Source organism: Ursus maritimus, unplaced genomic scaffold (genome assembly GCF_017311325.1).
Source record: "Ursus maritimus isolate PB19 unplaced genomic scaffold, ASM1731132v1 scaffold_10, whole genome shotgun sequence".
NCBI classification, from domain to species: Eukaryota; Metazoa; Chordata; class Mammalia; order Carnivora; family Ursidae; genus Ursus; species Ursus maritimus.
Genome location: NW_024423344.1, coordinates 65,282,865 through 65,299,203, shown reverse-complemented (window position 1 = coordinate 65,299,203; position 16,339 = coordinate 65,282,865). Strand labels below are relative to the sequence as shown.

At 44.1% G+C, this 16,339-nt stretch overlaps 1 protein-coding gene across 1 annotated transcript in view; it reads right to left on the bottom strand.

Annotated features, from left to right (window-relative positions):
• The window catches only part of HS6ST3 (heparan sulfate 6-O-sulfotransferase 3), a 628,686-nt gene extending 619,805 nt beyond the window's left edge, over positions 1–8,881 (bottom strand). The window contains exon 1 of the mRNA XM_008685052.2: positions 8,178–8,881. Within this exon, the coding sequence (XP_008683274.2) occupies positions 8,178–8,881 (704 nt within the window). The remainder of the gene's footprint in view (positions 1–8,177) is intronic.
• Positions 8,882–16,339: the final 7,458 nt, after the last annotated feature.

The following is a 16,339-nucleotide window of genomic DNA, read 5'->3' as shown; positions in this document are numbered from 1 at the left end:
AAAAAAAAAATAAAATGATATGCTGAAGAAAGAAGGCAAGTTTCCATTCAACAGCGTTAAGTGCCCCCTGAGTGTCCACGGTGACTTACAAATTAACGTTCACTTTTACCATTTATGGCCTCTCTTTTGCATCACTCGGGATGAGAAGTTCCAGCTTCAAAAAGGATGGTACAGGTTGCCTCTCATCATTTTATTTTTATGCACAACAGCATGGATGTGCAAGACAAGCCCCGTGAGAACAAAATAATGGCTCTTACATGTGTCAGGCTCTGTACACTCTTAGGACTCCCCAGCGGTAGTACCACTATTCCTCCCATTTTCCAGAGAAGGAAATCAGAGGACAGAAGAGGTAACTGACTTCTTCAGGGTTCCATGGGAGTAAGAGACTGTGCCAGGCAGGTGGGTGGGGGGATGGACTAGAGGGGGGATGGGCAGGAAGGAGGGCACTTGCTGGGATGAGCACTGGGTGTTGTGTGTAAGTGATGAGTCACTGAATTCTACTCCTGAAAGTAACACCACACTATATGTTAACGAACTTGAATTTAAATTTTAAAAAAAGAGAGAGACATATATTCTAAGTTAAAAAAAAATCCAGTTTATTTGATACCACAGCCCATGCTGGTAAACATCACCCAAATGGCACTCACAAACTGGGCATCAGCACAATTTCCAGTGATTTTCAGTGGCTGATAAATTTGTCACTGATTTCTGCCAATTTCCCTTGAAGATTTTTTTTCCTAATTGAGGGTCTCCTTCCAATGCTCTTCAATATCACACTCTCCAACCACAACCACCTCAACCGTCTGACTTCAACCAGGAGTAATCCGGACCACATTGTTTAGACTTTCCTCAGCCTCCCAACCTACATCAAGGAGTCTACGCTCTCTGGTTAGGCTGATTTTTTTTCCCTAAAGTGAGAATGAATGAGATTAATCTTGTACCCAAAGGAATTCCTGACTTCTAGCATACTGTCTCACAGGAGAAACCTTCTAGAATGGTTCAATAAGTCCTGGCCTCTGTTCTGACTTTTACTCCTCCTCTAGAGGATCAGGGCAGTTAACATCTTGCTAATTATGGATGGCAATGACTAACAATCAGGATTTTCACCTAAGAGAGTCATGACATAGAACATTGGATCATTTCATAAAGAACCACAATCTGGTCAAGTTATGCTGATATTTTTACAAGGTAATCTAGAACGTACGATAGATTTTTAGCTGACATGTATTGAGCATTTTTTATAGGTCAGTTTCTGGGCTTGGGAACTTTATGTGGGTTTTACAGAGCAACTGTATATGGTAGAGGAGATACAAACAAGTAACACTGTCTAACTTAACTGTCCAGTATACTTCCCAACACGCAGTTAAACGTTTAGCTATAATTAAAATAAAGTTATATTAACCAATTAAAATCAACAGAGAATTTATATATGATATCCATAATTTAACAAACTCAAAAACAAGATAATTGATGACTAGAAAATATTAATTTGGGTTCCCCATTTAATTGTTTTCATACTAAACTTATTTCTTGGCCCAATAATTTATTTCACGAGTCTTAAAATCACATTAAGATTTGGCAGTCTCAATTAAACCTGTTTAATTCATTATCAAGCATAAGTAACTTTCAAATGCCATAAGCTTCTGATTGTCCTTAGTAAAAATGAGATGGCAATAATTAGCTTTGGGGAATAATAATGTAAGAGTCTAAGATTAAGCCAATCCACATTGTTAGTGGCTAAATTTACCTAGTTTCCAATTATTACATGAGCATTTGTATTTCTCTAAAATATCAACCCTTGCCAACATCCCAAGGTAACCAGCAAGAAAAAGGCAGAAAAATAAATCCTCCATCACCATTTACTGGTTCCAGTTTTATCTTCACAACTCAAAAAAAAAAAAAAAAAAAAAGAACTGGGTTTAATTCAACCTCCTTCTGATTTATAGCAAATATTGGTGGTTTGGACCAGAAGCAATACTTTCAGAGACTCTGTAATGAACGTAGAAATGAACGTAGAAGTGGATATGGCATATAGACAGAACAATCTCTTATCTCCTTCGTTTCACACAGCGCACAAACCTGATGGTGAAAATTAACCTTCTTCGCAGTTCAACATTTCTAATTAGAAGAGACATCAAAAAGATTATGTTTTAGAAAGCAGTATGGGCCATAATATTCTAGATAGTCTGAAACAGACCTCTGCAGCCTCCTTATATATTTTAGCCTGCTGTCTACAGGAAAAAGCAATACCCAGATGATGTTTCAAAGTGGTGACAGCTTTTGGTGCTAAGTGATGGCTTTTGGTGCTCTATCTTCTCATCTTACCATTTTATACTGATTATGAAAGAAGCAGCGCTCTAGCACACAGGACCTATCCATTGCTTTTAGCCCTGAATGAATACAACAGTCTATGCCATCGTCTGTACCGTTCTACCATTGGAGAAATATCTACAAATGTTTGAGAAATGAGGAGTTCATTTGTAATATTTTTGGGTTTTTTTTTTTCCATTTTGTTTTCTCTGCATGGGGCAGGAAAGGGGTAAAGAAAGATACCTTGAATTCAGCTAAGATGAGAACCCAGAACCTTAAAATAGAAGGCCATACAAGCTCACCCCTTCCTTGGGGAAGGAACTGCTTTCACAACATCACTGGTTGATCAGCCACATTTAAAGTTTTCACTGCTAGGGAGTACGCTGGGGCACAAAAGAGTTCATTCTCATTTGAGACAGCTGCAGATTTTTTTTTAAAGATTTTACTTATTTATTTGAGAGAGAGAGAGAGCACGAGCAGGGGGAGGGATGGAGGGACAAGCAGACTCTCTGCTGACCAAGGAGCCAACGTGGGGCTCAATCCCAGAGCCCTCAGATAGTGACCTAAGCCTAAGCCAGAGGCTTAACTGACTGAGCCACTCAGGTACCCAAGACAGCTACAAATTTTAAAAAGTTCTTTCTTGGGGCGCCTGGGTGGCACAGCGGTTAAGCGTCTGCCTTCAGCTCAGGGCGTGATCCCGGCGTTATGGGATCGAGCCCCACATCGGGCTCCTCCGCTATGAGCCTGCTTCTTCCTCTCCCACTCCCCCTGCTGTGTTCCCTCTCTCGCTGGCTGTCTCTATCTCTGTCAAATAAATAAATAAAATCTTTAAAAAAAAAAAAAAAAGAAGTTCTTTCTTACTCTGAGTTGAAAGCTTATCCTACCACTGGTATCCCACATATCCTAGTTCTATCCTTTGGAGAAATACAGAGCAAGCTTTCTCCATTTTCTGCACCTTCCTCCTTTGACTATTGGAGGGCGATTTTTACGTCTCTCCTTAATTTTTCCCCCTCCATATTAGATACTTCTGTTTTCTTCAAATTATTCCTCATCTGACATGGTTTCCAGCTGCTGTCTGTAACCTGGGCTGTAGTTTGACTTAAAAATGTTCCTACATGCAAGAATGCAAAGGAGAGATCTGAAAGTTTTTTTATTTTTTTATTCACTTACACCTGTAATGGACACAACTGGAAAGACTATCCAGAACCCGATGGTCTATGTGGGAGCTTTATCTATGTGAGGTCCCCTTCTTATCATCACACACACACACACACACACACACACACACACACACCAGTCCCACGGGTGGTACTATGATATCAGGTGGGTCTGAAAACCTCATCACCCTTGCCACATGGACTGGCAGGAAGGACAGTCACAAGATCCAAGTTTGACTAATCGGCCTTCCCCAAGATTTTAAATTGGAACATGGAGAAAGCTTGCTATCTGCTTGGCCTGTGGAACTACTAGATATGATAGCCATTTACCGACTTCACGGAATAAGCCAATTTGATGAGGTCAATATCCAAAGGAGTGTGGGGAGAAAGACCCCACACCTCCAGTTCCAGTCATTCTTGGAACCTACTCTACCCCTGCATTTCCTGTGGTCTGGTTATTAAGCCAATAACTCCCCCTGTGGATGAACTGAGTTTGAGTTAGGTTCGTATCATTTGCAACACAGAAGGTCCTGTCTACTACGATATTCATAAGATTCCAACTAGTCCAACAGGACCAACAGAAAGCAGGTCATCAGAGGGAAAAATCACTATCTGACCCCACAAAAGGTGTGAATAGACTCTCTTTCCAGCAAGGTGGCGCCTGGGTGGCTCAGTTGGTTGAGTGGCCAACTCGTGGTTTCGGCTCAGGTCATGATCTCGTGGGTCGTGGGATCGAGCCCCGTATGGGGTTCTGCATTCAGCATGGAGTCTACTGGAGATTCTCTCCCTCTGCCCCTCCCCACACACACGCTCTTGCTCTCTTTCTCTAAAATAAATAAATCTTAAATAAAAAAAAGAATCTCTTTCTACCATTATTTAAGAATGAGAGTGATACTCACCTACCAAAGAAGATCAAGGTCTTTCTTTGCTAATAGCCTAAGTTGACACTATTCAAAACTATATTGCCAGAACTATCACAGTACCTGGCACATCATCAGTGCTTAAAAACACTATCCACTATACTTTTCAAAGTAAATAGAAGAAAACAACACCAAAACATCAAATATAACTTATTAAAATGAAGATTCAAGTTCCCTGAAGAAACCTTAGATATACCATTTCACCTCCTTAGAATTAAGTTGCCCATTTGCCGCACATATTATAGGACTTGATTACCTCTTCAGTCTTTTTTAGCCATAAAATGTTATGATTCTATCCATACTCAACAATGGTAAAGAACAGTCTTCTAAAGACCTGAACATGCAGATAAAAGAAGGAAATGCAGTAATAAGGAAGGTAGCACAAGAATAATAAGAAAGAATAACCTACCAAAAAGATAGTTGCAGAAGGAAGCAAAAGAAAAATAATGAGAAGAAATCATCAGTGATAGGATCGAAGACGTCATTCATATGTGCCACCTTCTGATTTCCTTCTTATTTTACTCTAACTAATCTCTGTGGTCAAAAAAAGCCCTCTGTGCTGGATCCAAACTGCCAGTCCCAGAGCCTTGTCCCTGCCTGGGTCCATATAGTCCATATGATGGCTCCTTCATCCAAACCATGCATCTCCTTTCAGAGTGGGCTTCCCACTTCTGCCTTTGGTCCTCAATATTCCCACTTGCTCACACCATTCCAGAGAGGTTGGTTTTTGTTTGTTTGTTTGTTTGTTTTGTCACCAACAGAATATATACCCAATTAATATTGTGTCCCTGTATTGATTGATGCCCCCTGCATTGATTGATGCCCAAATTTCCACAATTTTCCATTTATTTCTTAAGGTTAGAACTTAGGATTCTGTCTCAATACAAGTAATCATAAAACAGCATCTCTACAAAATAAGGTGATCCATTTACAATGAGCTGCTCTAAGGAAATGACCTCAGATCCTTTCAACGAAGAAAGCCTTGACGTGGGAAAACAGTGTTACTACAATTAACAACGAATGTTAACTGTTACTATACACCTGCAGAGTAAGTGTATGTAGACACTGCACTAAGCATTTTGCACACATTTGTTCCTTCAGTTCTCACAACACCTCTGTAAGAGAAGTACTAATTACTACCTATGCTTCAAAGATGAAGGATCTGAGGCTCAGAAGGAGTAACACAGTTCTGGTTACATAGCTAGTAGGGGCCACTCTTGGTTACACACAAGAGCCATACCCGTCTGAATCCAGAATCCTTGCTCTTGCTCACTACATGACTTATAAAGGCCCTAATCCTTGTGAGAAATGGGGAGGGGGACCTCAAGGGGGGCCAAAAGCAAAAAGACTAGGGAACTAAAATCAACATGATCTACTTCTCAATTTTGCTTGGAGTCAGCCCTATTTGAAGAACCTTGTTCCCATTATGTAGCAATAGATTATCTGCCATTTTGCATTGTGGAAATGTACCCTCCATTATCCAGGCTAATCTAGTTGGCTGTAGAATGCTGTACACAGGCATTCCAATGACAGACCACTAATTCAATCTTCTCTCTGAGGAAGATGCTACTGGACATCCCTTCAACTTTTTCCCTATAACTTTTAATGCAGGGCGCCTCACGTAAGCCACAACCATTCCTTCCTACAATATCTAGAGCAAAAGAAGTAACTTAGAATATCGAGAAGGGGAGAAAGGTGAAGAAGAAAAGGAAAAGGAATTATAAAGAGTGGTAACCAGCCCCCCCCAAAAAAAGCCTACCATGAAAATTTAAAAATAAAAAAAATAATAAAAAGCAACCTGGTGCAGGTTGATTATCTGATAACCTGTGATTCAGAGAGAAATAAATGTTCATGGTCCATCTCTAAACAGAGAGAAGCATTTGACATAGAAACCATATGTTCAAATAGGCAAGGTGGAATTTTCCTACGTCACAGAGTAGAGAGATAACTGAGTATTTCCTATAGGAGTGAGACCTTACTGCTTAATCCATGTAGGGTCTATAGCAGAAGCAGCATTGCATCACTAAGCAAAAATTCAATTGTTTTCAGGTTCCATAACCTCTTGTTCCTCCAAAACTCTTCATCTATCCCCTGAGACTTTTATATATATATTGGAAGAATAGAATGCCAATCCCTACTGCAGAGTCATTCGATGTTTCTCTGTGATAATCAAAGGCTCTAGTTTTACCAAAATAGAAACTGGGAATCAAAGTACCAAATTCGTTGGGGTCAGTCAGTAATTAATATAGAGAGGCTGAAATACAAAAGGTGCAATTTGGGGTAAAATGCAGCAAAGATTGTCTCTCATTGAAATAATAGTCCTGTCTGGTAGGAAGTTTGAAAGTAATAATTAATTGAAAAACTGTTTTAAGCTAAAACTGAGGGGCAGGATCTAAAATACTACACAGTTGATAATTTTTAAAAGTAAAAGGTCCTTAAAATATGCTAAGGAAGGAGCCTAATGCCTTCATTCCAAGTCCAACCAGTTTCCTACTCTAACCAATTTCCATTAAACAGGGAAAGGAGCAGGGAGGAGAGAAAGTATTTGAAAAACTGCCAGAGTAAAAAATCCCATAATGAAATTTTGCTCATTCTTGGAGAAATGAAGTAGAATTAGATGCTTCAGTGGTGGTGAATTTCAGATCTGGGTAGCTTCCAGTAAATGAAGTTTTTCCATAATGTCAAATGCAAGAGCTATCTGATATCAACATATTGAGCTTGAGTTTTTAAATTCCTATTTCCTTACACCAAATTGTTTGAAACCTTTGAGATAAAAACTTCAATAAACTAGTGTTCCAAGCTTTTAATATTTTAGTCCCTTGAGCAAGCATGTCAGATTAATCTTCAAATTGCAGTGGGCAGAAAGAACATTCAACCAAATTCTAAAGCCCATGCCTCTCTCCAGGGATGTTAATAATGTAAGCAGTTTCATTGGCTATTAAGATTTCAAACTTTCCTAATTCTCAGCAGAATTACTATTTTTAAAAAGGGGGCTGTGGGGGAGAAAAAACTACCTATCCTGAAAGGAAGAGACTTTACTTATTTTATCTTTGTGTCCACGTAGCACGTTGCCAGGCACACAGTCGGCATTTAACAAGTACCTCTGGAATATGTGGATGGATTGGTCCGGGGGAGAGTGGAAATCTTGCTGAGAACAGCATGAGTCCAAATCCTGGAATTGCTCAGCAACAAAGACCATCTCCAGAATTAGGGTTATCGAGGTACAGCAGGAATTTGAAAGTGGGTCTTCGACACATCAGGAGGATTGCTTCCCCGAGCTGGCGAGGAGCCACCCAAGAGCCACTTATAGAGGGATTAGACTCGTCTCTGGCTTCAGCGTGCCTGGAAAACGCCTGCCCTGCCTCTCTATGCCCAGTTCCTCCTGCCTTTTACCGGGTTTGGGTTTCCACGCACACAATTTAGGTACAAGATCCGACCTCGCTAGTCTAACCCAGGCCTCCCCTCCACTCCACAGTGGGCGGGAGGCCACGCGGTCCTAGGCACAAGGAAGAACACACACGACTGCTCCGGACACCTTTCACCTTTGAAGGTGAAAGGGGGTAGCGGGAAGCGGCGGGGAGAAGGAAGGGGAGGGAGGAGGGGAGGAGTGAGTTCAAGACAGGACGGTATCCAGAGGTTTCCTATCCCGCTCCCAAAGCCCCTGCCCCAACCACTGGAAGACGCTAGGGAACCTCCCGCACGCTCAGACTGCGCAGGGCCGCTCAGGGTCTGGACCGAGGGGAGAGGGGCGGGGAAGTGGCAGGAAGCGAGAGGGGGCCGGAGACAGTACCTGGTGTGGCTGTGGTTGCGGGGACAGTCCTTCTTCTCCATGATGGCCGGCACGCAGTTGGTGAGCTCCGTCCAGTCGGCGTGCAGCCCGCAGCTCCAGCCGGTGGAGAAGCGGGAGAAAAGCCACGTCTCCTTCTTGCCGGGCCGGTGGCAGGTGCACTTCTTCTGACCCGCTTTGCAGCTACACGGCTGCTCCAGGCGAATATTCTTCACCAGGTGCCGGCCGAACGTGGTGCCCCCGGTCTTCTGGATGTGCAGGAACACGATCACGTCGCGCCCTTTGATATTGAAATCCACGAAGCGGGTCAGGTCCTTCAGGGTGAAGTTAAAGCGCGGCACGAACCGGGGCAGGGAGCCATTCTCGGGGGCCTCGGGGTCCGGCTCCTCTTCCTCCTCCTCTTCTTCCTCCTCCGGCTCCCCGAGCTCCTCGTCCTCGTCCTCTGGCGCCACGGCCCCCTGAGGCCCCTCGGGCGGCCCCCGGGGCGGCGGGGGCAACTGGGGCCGCCGCTCCCACTCCTCAGGCGGCGCCTGTGCCCGGCGGGCGGGACTCGGGGCGGCGGGCTGGCCGGCCTCCTCCACGCGGGGCTGCTCCCCGAAGTTGGCGCAGGAGCTGGTGCAGGAGGGGGACACGTATTGGTACATGATGACCACGAAGAGGAGAGTGAGCACCGGCGTCAGCAGCCACTTGTTGAACCTTTCATCCATGGTCCCGCTCTCAGGCCTGCAGGCGAAGCGGCGGCGGCAGCGGCGCGGACTGGCGCCCGCTCGGAAGTTTCGGGGACTCCGGGGCGCGGCTCCGAGCCCGCCGCTCCTCCATGCCCCTGACGCCGAGGCGTGCGGCTGGCTGGCGGCCCCGCGGCACTCCGGCACCCCCGGGCTGGCAGCGCCAGGGCCTGCGAGCCGAGCGGGGAGGCGGGCGCCGGCGCGCGCGGCTACGGCTGCGGCGTGGGGCGCCCTGCGCTCCCGGGAGCGCCCGGCTTGGCCCGCTCCCCGCTCCTGCCCGGGCGCGGCGCGTGCTCTCAGGCCACGCGGGGCATCCCGCCGCCGGCCCTCAGGCGCTCAGGCGCTGGGGAGCGCGGCTTGGGTCCTGCTCCGGCCCGGGGCAGCCGGGCGGCTGTGGCCGCGAGCGCGGGGGCTGCATGAGGCTCGCCAGGGCGCGGGCCAAGGGCGAAGGCGCGGCCCGGCCCCGCCGCCCGGGCCGGCCGCGGGCACCGCGCCCAGAACGCGCACCCGACGCCTTTGCTCTCAGGTCGCCGGGCGCTGGAGCCGCGAGGGCAGACGGCGCCTGCCGCAAGTTTGCAGAGGAGCCCCCGCGGCGGCTGCCGGCGAGGCGTCGGTGCGGAGCCGCCTCTCCGGGAAGAGTCGCACTGCTGCTCTGGGTCTGTCCGCCCAGGCGCGGGCACGCAGGCACACTCGCACACACTGGCTGGCACCGCCACAACCCGCCAGCCGGTGTGACAGGAGCCCTGCTACCCGCAGCAAAAACCTGCCCTAGGTACGGAGCATGCGCCAAAGCCTTCCCCAGCCCCGGAGGAGTTTCCAGGGGAGGAGTCCGGGGCTCCGCGGGGCTTGGAGGAGGCAGCTGGGGGTGGGAATCCCCTCAGCCTAGAGCTAGGAGGTATTTGGGAGAGAGGCAAAGGCGGAGCAAGGAGAGAGGCCCCGAGGAGAGAGCGCCGCCGGCACGGATCCGAGACCTTTAAATCCGCAGCTCTTTCTGAGGATGGACGCAAATCTGGCCGGCCTATATACTCGCACACCGCTGGGCAGACTCACCTAGACAGGACTGAACTCAAGCTGGCTGGGGAAATTGGCTCCAGACTGCTTTTAATTTCCACCCAAGACATTCCAACTGTGGCTCAAGTTTTATTCCGGTCCCTCCTTAACTACAAACTTGGCGTGTCCAACTCTACAATTTTATTCAACCGGCGTCCATCTATCAGTGATCCATTAGGCACCTGCTATCAGGCTCTTTGTTGAACGCACACTTCATTACTTCCAGCACCAGACCAACCAGCCCACAACCATGCAGTACTTCCAATGCAAGAGGAGCTTAGGGGTCATCTCTTAAAATTCATCCTACTAATACACATTGACTTCCTAAATGTGCAAGACTCACCCCTTACCCCCCCCCCAATGTGGATAAGACCTACACTGTTTCATAAGCTGAATAAGCTCTTGTTTATGTGCAGATTTTTTTAAACTTTATTTTTCAAACATCTATTACATTTACCTGAGAATCAAATCTGTTTAATAACAGTTTCTGTCTTTCAGGTAATGAAAGAACGTACCATTCACAATCCCTATACTTGCTTGACCCAAGTGGAGAGTGGCAGTGTGTTGAAGAGGGAAACAATGCAATTTGATCTCCTTGCCCAGATCATCATGTCCCTCCTGGCTAGCCTGGTATCCCATGCCTTTAGAGCAGTCACCTTCCTGCCTGGCCTCTTTATGGATCTGCGCGGTACTTGTCTTTTCTTGAGACACTGTACTGATCTCTTCCATTTGTCAGACTGTCCTCTTCAAACCATCAGTTAAGATCAGGATCTCTTTCAGGGATACTCTTTCCCATAGGAAGTTATTCTTATTGTTCTAGGCAGGTGGGATTTTTCTCAAAAAGGCTTCCCTGCCTCTGCTTCCTTTCCTCTTTTCAACTCTATAAACAACCACAAACAGTGTCCTTCCTGATACTGTGTGAGCTTGTATTAGTAAAAAAGGTGTTGAGCAAGATGAATCAGCTTCTTTAAAGCTTAATCTATTTATTTTTCTCTCACTTGAAGTGTACAATCCTATTAATGGCATCACACTACTCTCCAAAGCAAAAAAAATCTGTGATAGGACAAAAAAAAAAAGAAAAAACAACTAAAACTCAACTATGATTTCCTGAATGCATCTGGTTACTGGTATTACTTATTTTAAAATATACACCTTTGCTTTGCCAAAGTAAAAATTCATTATTCTTTTTTACATTATTTGAGAAGTTTCTCGTTTCCTATGAGGTCGCTTGATATCACATGGATAAGTATAACCTTGTTAGCTACCCAAATGTGTAACCTGAATGCTTCAGCAATTTGTTGAGTGGAAAGCACTTCTAGATGTTATCTCATTTGCTCCTCAGAACATTCGAAGGAGATAAGAGAAGTATAATATCCCATTTCAGAGATGAGGAGATGGAACCAAGGGCACCCAGGAGAAAGCAGAGCCAGGATTAGCGACCACTAACATCCCCCAAAATACATTCAAATTGCCATTGAAGAAACCCAGTGAACATCAACAAAAGAGCCCATAATTTCCTCTCTCTCCTCTTGAGACCGTTTGAGTCAAGAGGCAGGAAGAGGCAATGGAATCGCAATAGAACAATTAAATTATTTTCCCTCTCCCTCTGGCTTTATAGGCAAAGCCGAGTGATCTCTACATCCTGCAGTATTTTGGCACCTATTCTGTCCGTTTCCAGATAAACAAGAGAAAGACAATAACACTCGTAACACGATTATGTCCTTGTTAAAAGACATTATTTAGGAGAAATTCGGAAGAAAATATGATGACAAATATCACAGTTATGTGACTAACAAAATGTATATTTCCATAAATAAGTGCGCTTTAACCCTTTTCAAAGTACATTATCCCAGAAATCTGCTTTTGCTTTCAGTAAAATAACTAACGGAGTGCCACCATTTCCTCGAGGTAACCACAAGGACAGCAATGCACGGAATCAAGCAATTACACAGACAATTCAAGCATGTACCCAAGTATGCCTTTTTTAAAAGATTTATTATTTTTATTAGAGAGAGAGCACACAGTGGGGAGGGACAGAAGGAGAGGGAGAGAGAGAGAGAGAGAGAGAATCCCAGACTCCCTACTCCTGATGAGTGGCTCCATCCCAGAACCCTGAGATCATGACCTGAGCTGAAATCATGACCTGAGCTGAAATCAAGAGTTGAACGCTTAACCGCCTGAGCCACCCAGGTGCCCCCCCTTAAGTATACATTTTTAAGGAAAGGTGATATTAGTTGTGTAAACACTGTCTGTCCCAGGTGTGGTCTCCCTATTACAGTTGTGGAACTTGGTGTGAACCTAATCAAAGCTCTTAAAACATGCAATAAACAGGTTTCCTTATCTATAAGGGCAGACCTCAAGTTCAGGTGAAAATGAATAGAAACTTTATAAAATTGAATGCTCTCCAGGTAAAAGGAAAAACATGTTTGCATTCAGCCTGCTACAGTTACTCCACGATGACACCAGCTGGCAATTGTTTCTGGCTAACAGATTGCAGCTACTATGAATCCTACACAAATTATTAAAATAATAAAAATAATGTTTTCAAAGAGCTTTCTTCCACTTCCTTTGCCAGTCTAGCAATGAGCTTAACACTATCTGTGAAGCAATTTGTTCACCTAATTTTATGCCTTAATAAGCTTTACTACAATTATTTTCTTGCCTGCTTCCTTCTCCACCGTGACTTTAGTACTCTTCTTCCCTGTTCTCGAATATTCTCAAACCCATTAACAACACTGCACTCCCCTAGGATTCAAACTTTTGATTAGAACAGTCCCCATTTAATCAAGTTCAATTGGGAGATAAAATTGCATCTCAACTTCTCCATTTTCCCTTTGGTGCCAGAAACTGCCTTGGAGAATGTTGAGGAAACCCTGGCGAGATTAACAATCCAAACAATCACAGAGAATAGTTTCGCATCCCCTACGTTTGCACACAGGAATATATAGATGTGAATGCCCTTCGATACACATGAAAAACAAAATAGATTATGTAAGTCATTGGCGCATGAAGCTCTCCTTCAAGAACGCAAAGTGCTCCTATATACTGAAACAACTTTTTTTTTCATTTTTGTAAACAAACCAAAAACAAAAACAAAAAAGCCCCCAGGGTAAGCAGTTTTGCAAATAATCAGCAAAGCAGTGGCTTTTTTTTCCTGAGGAAGTTGAGTAGAAGAGTTTGCATAGACAGAGCAAACTGCAGAAAAAATGAACTAAGGAGTGTTATGAAATATACAGTGTTACATACTGAGTGTATTCCAGTTCACTACATGATTGTAACTTTGGGGCAACCATAACCCTACATACTGCCTCCCGTAAAGTACTATTTATATGAGCAGTTCATTGTTTACTTTATTGTATAACACTCTTTATCCACCATAGATAGCTGCCTATGAGTGATGGATACACGCTGTGCTACCTGTATGCATAATGTATTAACTCAGTATACCGTAAGCAGAGGCAATAACTTTTTCATAGTACATATTCATATATGTCTTCCAATAAGAACTTGTTAAACACTGGGGTGCCTGGGTGGCTCAGTAGAGTTAAGCGTCTGCCTTCAGCTCAGGTCATGCTCTCAGGGTCCTGGGATCCAGCCCTGCATTGCGCTCCCTGCTTCTCCCTCTCCCTCTGCCCCTCCGGTCAACTCCTCTCCCCCACCCCAACCACCGCGCGCGCACCCTCCCTCTCAAATAAATAAAATCTTAAAAAAACAAAAAACAAAACTTGCTAAACATTTACCATATATTAAACAAGACCAAAAAGGACCCTGCCCTCATGTAACTTATATCCTGACAATGGAAAAATGAATGATGAATAAGGACACAAGATTCATACATTTAATCCAAAAATATTTGAGTCAGTACTATGTACTAGCTGCTTTTAGGTACTTGGGATGCTTTAGTGAGCACTAAAGACAATAATTTGTGCCCTCGCGAGTATAAATGCCAGCAGGGTGAAATAGTAGGGAAGAAGTGAGAGGGCTGCTGGGAGGCGCGTCCTGTCGGGCTTCTTGGTCACTGTGAGAAATTTACTGGGAAAGAAATGGGGAGCCACTGGAGGATTTGAAAAGTACCCAACTTCAGTTAACTCACCACTTCTCCGTTAACCTCTATCTCTTTGGGGTAAATATTCAAGTTCCTGTGTCTCCTCTTTCTCTTTGCCTTGGTCTGGGGTGATCTGAATGAAGGGATTTTATGTGACATCTTCACATTGGCTGAAGGAGGTGTGGTCTGTGCGGAGTTTCCTGCTCCCCCAGCCCTCCCTTCAGTTTGTGACTAGTCTCCCTGGGACTCACATGTAGGGCTTGATTCCTGCTGCGATTTATAACCCCAACCATCACAGCCCCTGTCTGTACAATCTGCACGTTCTCAGCTGAACTGAGGCCCTTTCTGTCTGCCAACCCCTTCAGCTCTTCTCTGGCCTTTTCTCAGGGGCCCCCTTGCCTCTAAATCAGTGGTTTTCCACTCCATCAGACCCAGCATTCGACTATGTTGAACAAATATTTTGAAATAGTCCCTTTAAAAAAATCCCAATTTATTTGTCGTAGAAAATAGAAACTGCCTACACACAATTTTGCAAAATTAATATCAAATGCCCCAATTGTAATGTGAAGGAGATATTTTTAAAAGGAACTAATAATAGAACACTGTATATTTAGACATGTAAATGATCAGACCCAACTATAGTAGACAACATAAAAACATCAGATGCTTGTGTCTCTTAACTTTTGGATATAAAAGAAATGAGATTGGAGTCCATCCCTTCCACGAAGAAACTGAGAGAGCAAAAGGTGTTAGTGGATGCTAGAATTACAAATGATAGTAGGATAGGGGCTCCTGGGGGGCTCAGTCGGTTAAGCGGTTAAGCGTCTGCCTTCAGCTCAGGTCAAGATCCCAGAGTCCTGGGACTGAGCCCCATGTTGGGCTCTCTGCTCAAAGGGGAGCCTGTCTCTCCCTCTCTCTCTGCAGCTCCCTCTGCTTGTGCTCTCCTGCTCTCACTCTGTCAAATAAATAAATAAAATCTAAAAAAAAAAAAAAAAAAAAAGAATAGACCTGGCTTATAAAAATATAGAAATGATAAGAAAAAGACGGGAATAACCCTAAATGTGAAGCAAAGATCACACAGCAAGACAAATTATCAGGATGGATTTGGGGATTGAAGAAAACAGGGAAATATGATATTCTCATAAATGAGCTAGGTTTTTTCAAGTGTTGGGTCAAAATACTTCAGTTTATACAAAATATCTCAAAAAATATACCTTCTATCTTGAAATCCTACTACACATCAAGGCTAATCTGATTTCTGAACATAGGAGGATATTTGGAAGTCACATTAATACAATTCTAGCATTGCCTCCACCAAATAAAAGCCAGTAAAGACAGCCCCCCGCCCCAGGCATTGATATCACTTCCATTGAGAATATAAGCATTCCTCTTTCTTTCTCCTGTCAAAAGAAGTCAGTTTGGGGGAGATAAAAAGGCCAAATCAGTACACATTTCCTCATTCAGTGAGGCTTTGGCTCTTGATAGGTAAAGCCACACTTTTAGATTTTTTTTGATGACACCTTTTTTTTTTCTTTAAAAATCTAGTTTTGCATTTGAAACCAAGACTTTCAGACATTAATTACTCATGGTCACACAGCTAGTCAGTGACATACTTGGATTTGAACCAGGTGGACTGATTCAGAGATGGAGAGAAGTGGCTGGATTCAAGATAGATATTAGAAGCCAAATCAATAGGACTTCCTGAAAGACCGGATAAGGGGAGTAAACAAGGGATGAATCAAAGATGGTTCTGAGGTTTGTCATTTGAACTACTGGAAGGCTGACAGTTCTATTTACTTTTTGAAGTCTGGGGATTCAGGAAAGTGGTGAATTCTGAGTTCTGCTTTAGATAAGTTAAGTGTAAAATACTAATGAGACAGCCAAATGGAGAAAGCAAATAAATAGCAGTTTACGGGATCTGGAGCTCGGCTATGACAGGAGATAAAATGGTGGTGGTTTTAATAACACAGGTAACACATAGCAGTGAGTGCTCTATAAATATTTGTCGAAAAACTCTGTGAAAGACTAAATAAGCAATTGCTGTGGTACAAGAGAGAAATGAGAATACACATACACACACGAAAAGAAATGGCAGTAGAACAAAAGAGTAAAGATTTGAGAAACATTCCAGAGAATCCAGTGACTATGTGGGAAGCAGCAGGCAGGGAAGAGGTTAAGAACAACTCCAAGTGTCCGAGGTTGGAAAGCTACATGGATGGCAGTGCCATTAATATGGGAGAAGAAATGGCTGAAGGCCTGAGAGTGAAAAATCAATGTAGATAATTACTAGTTCTCTCAGCAAATCAAAATGGTTGCATTTTTCAAATGGGTTTAAGCTTCAAAAC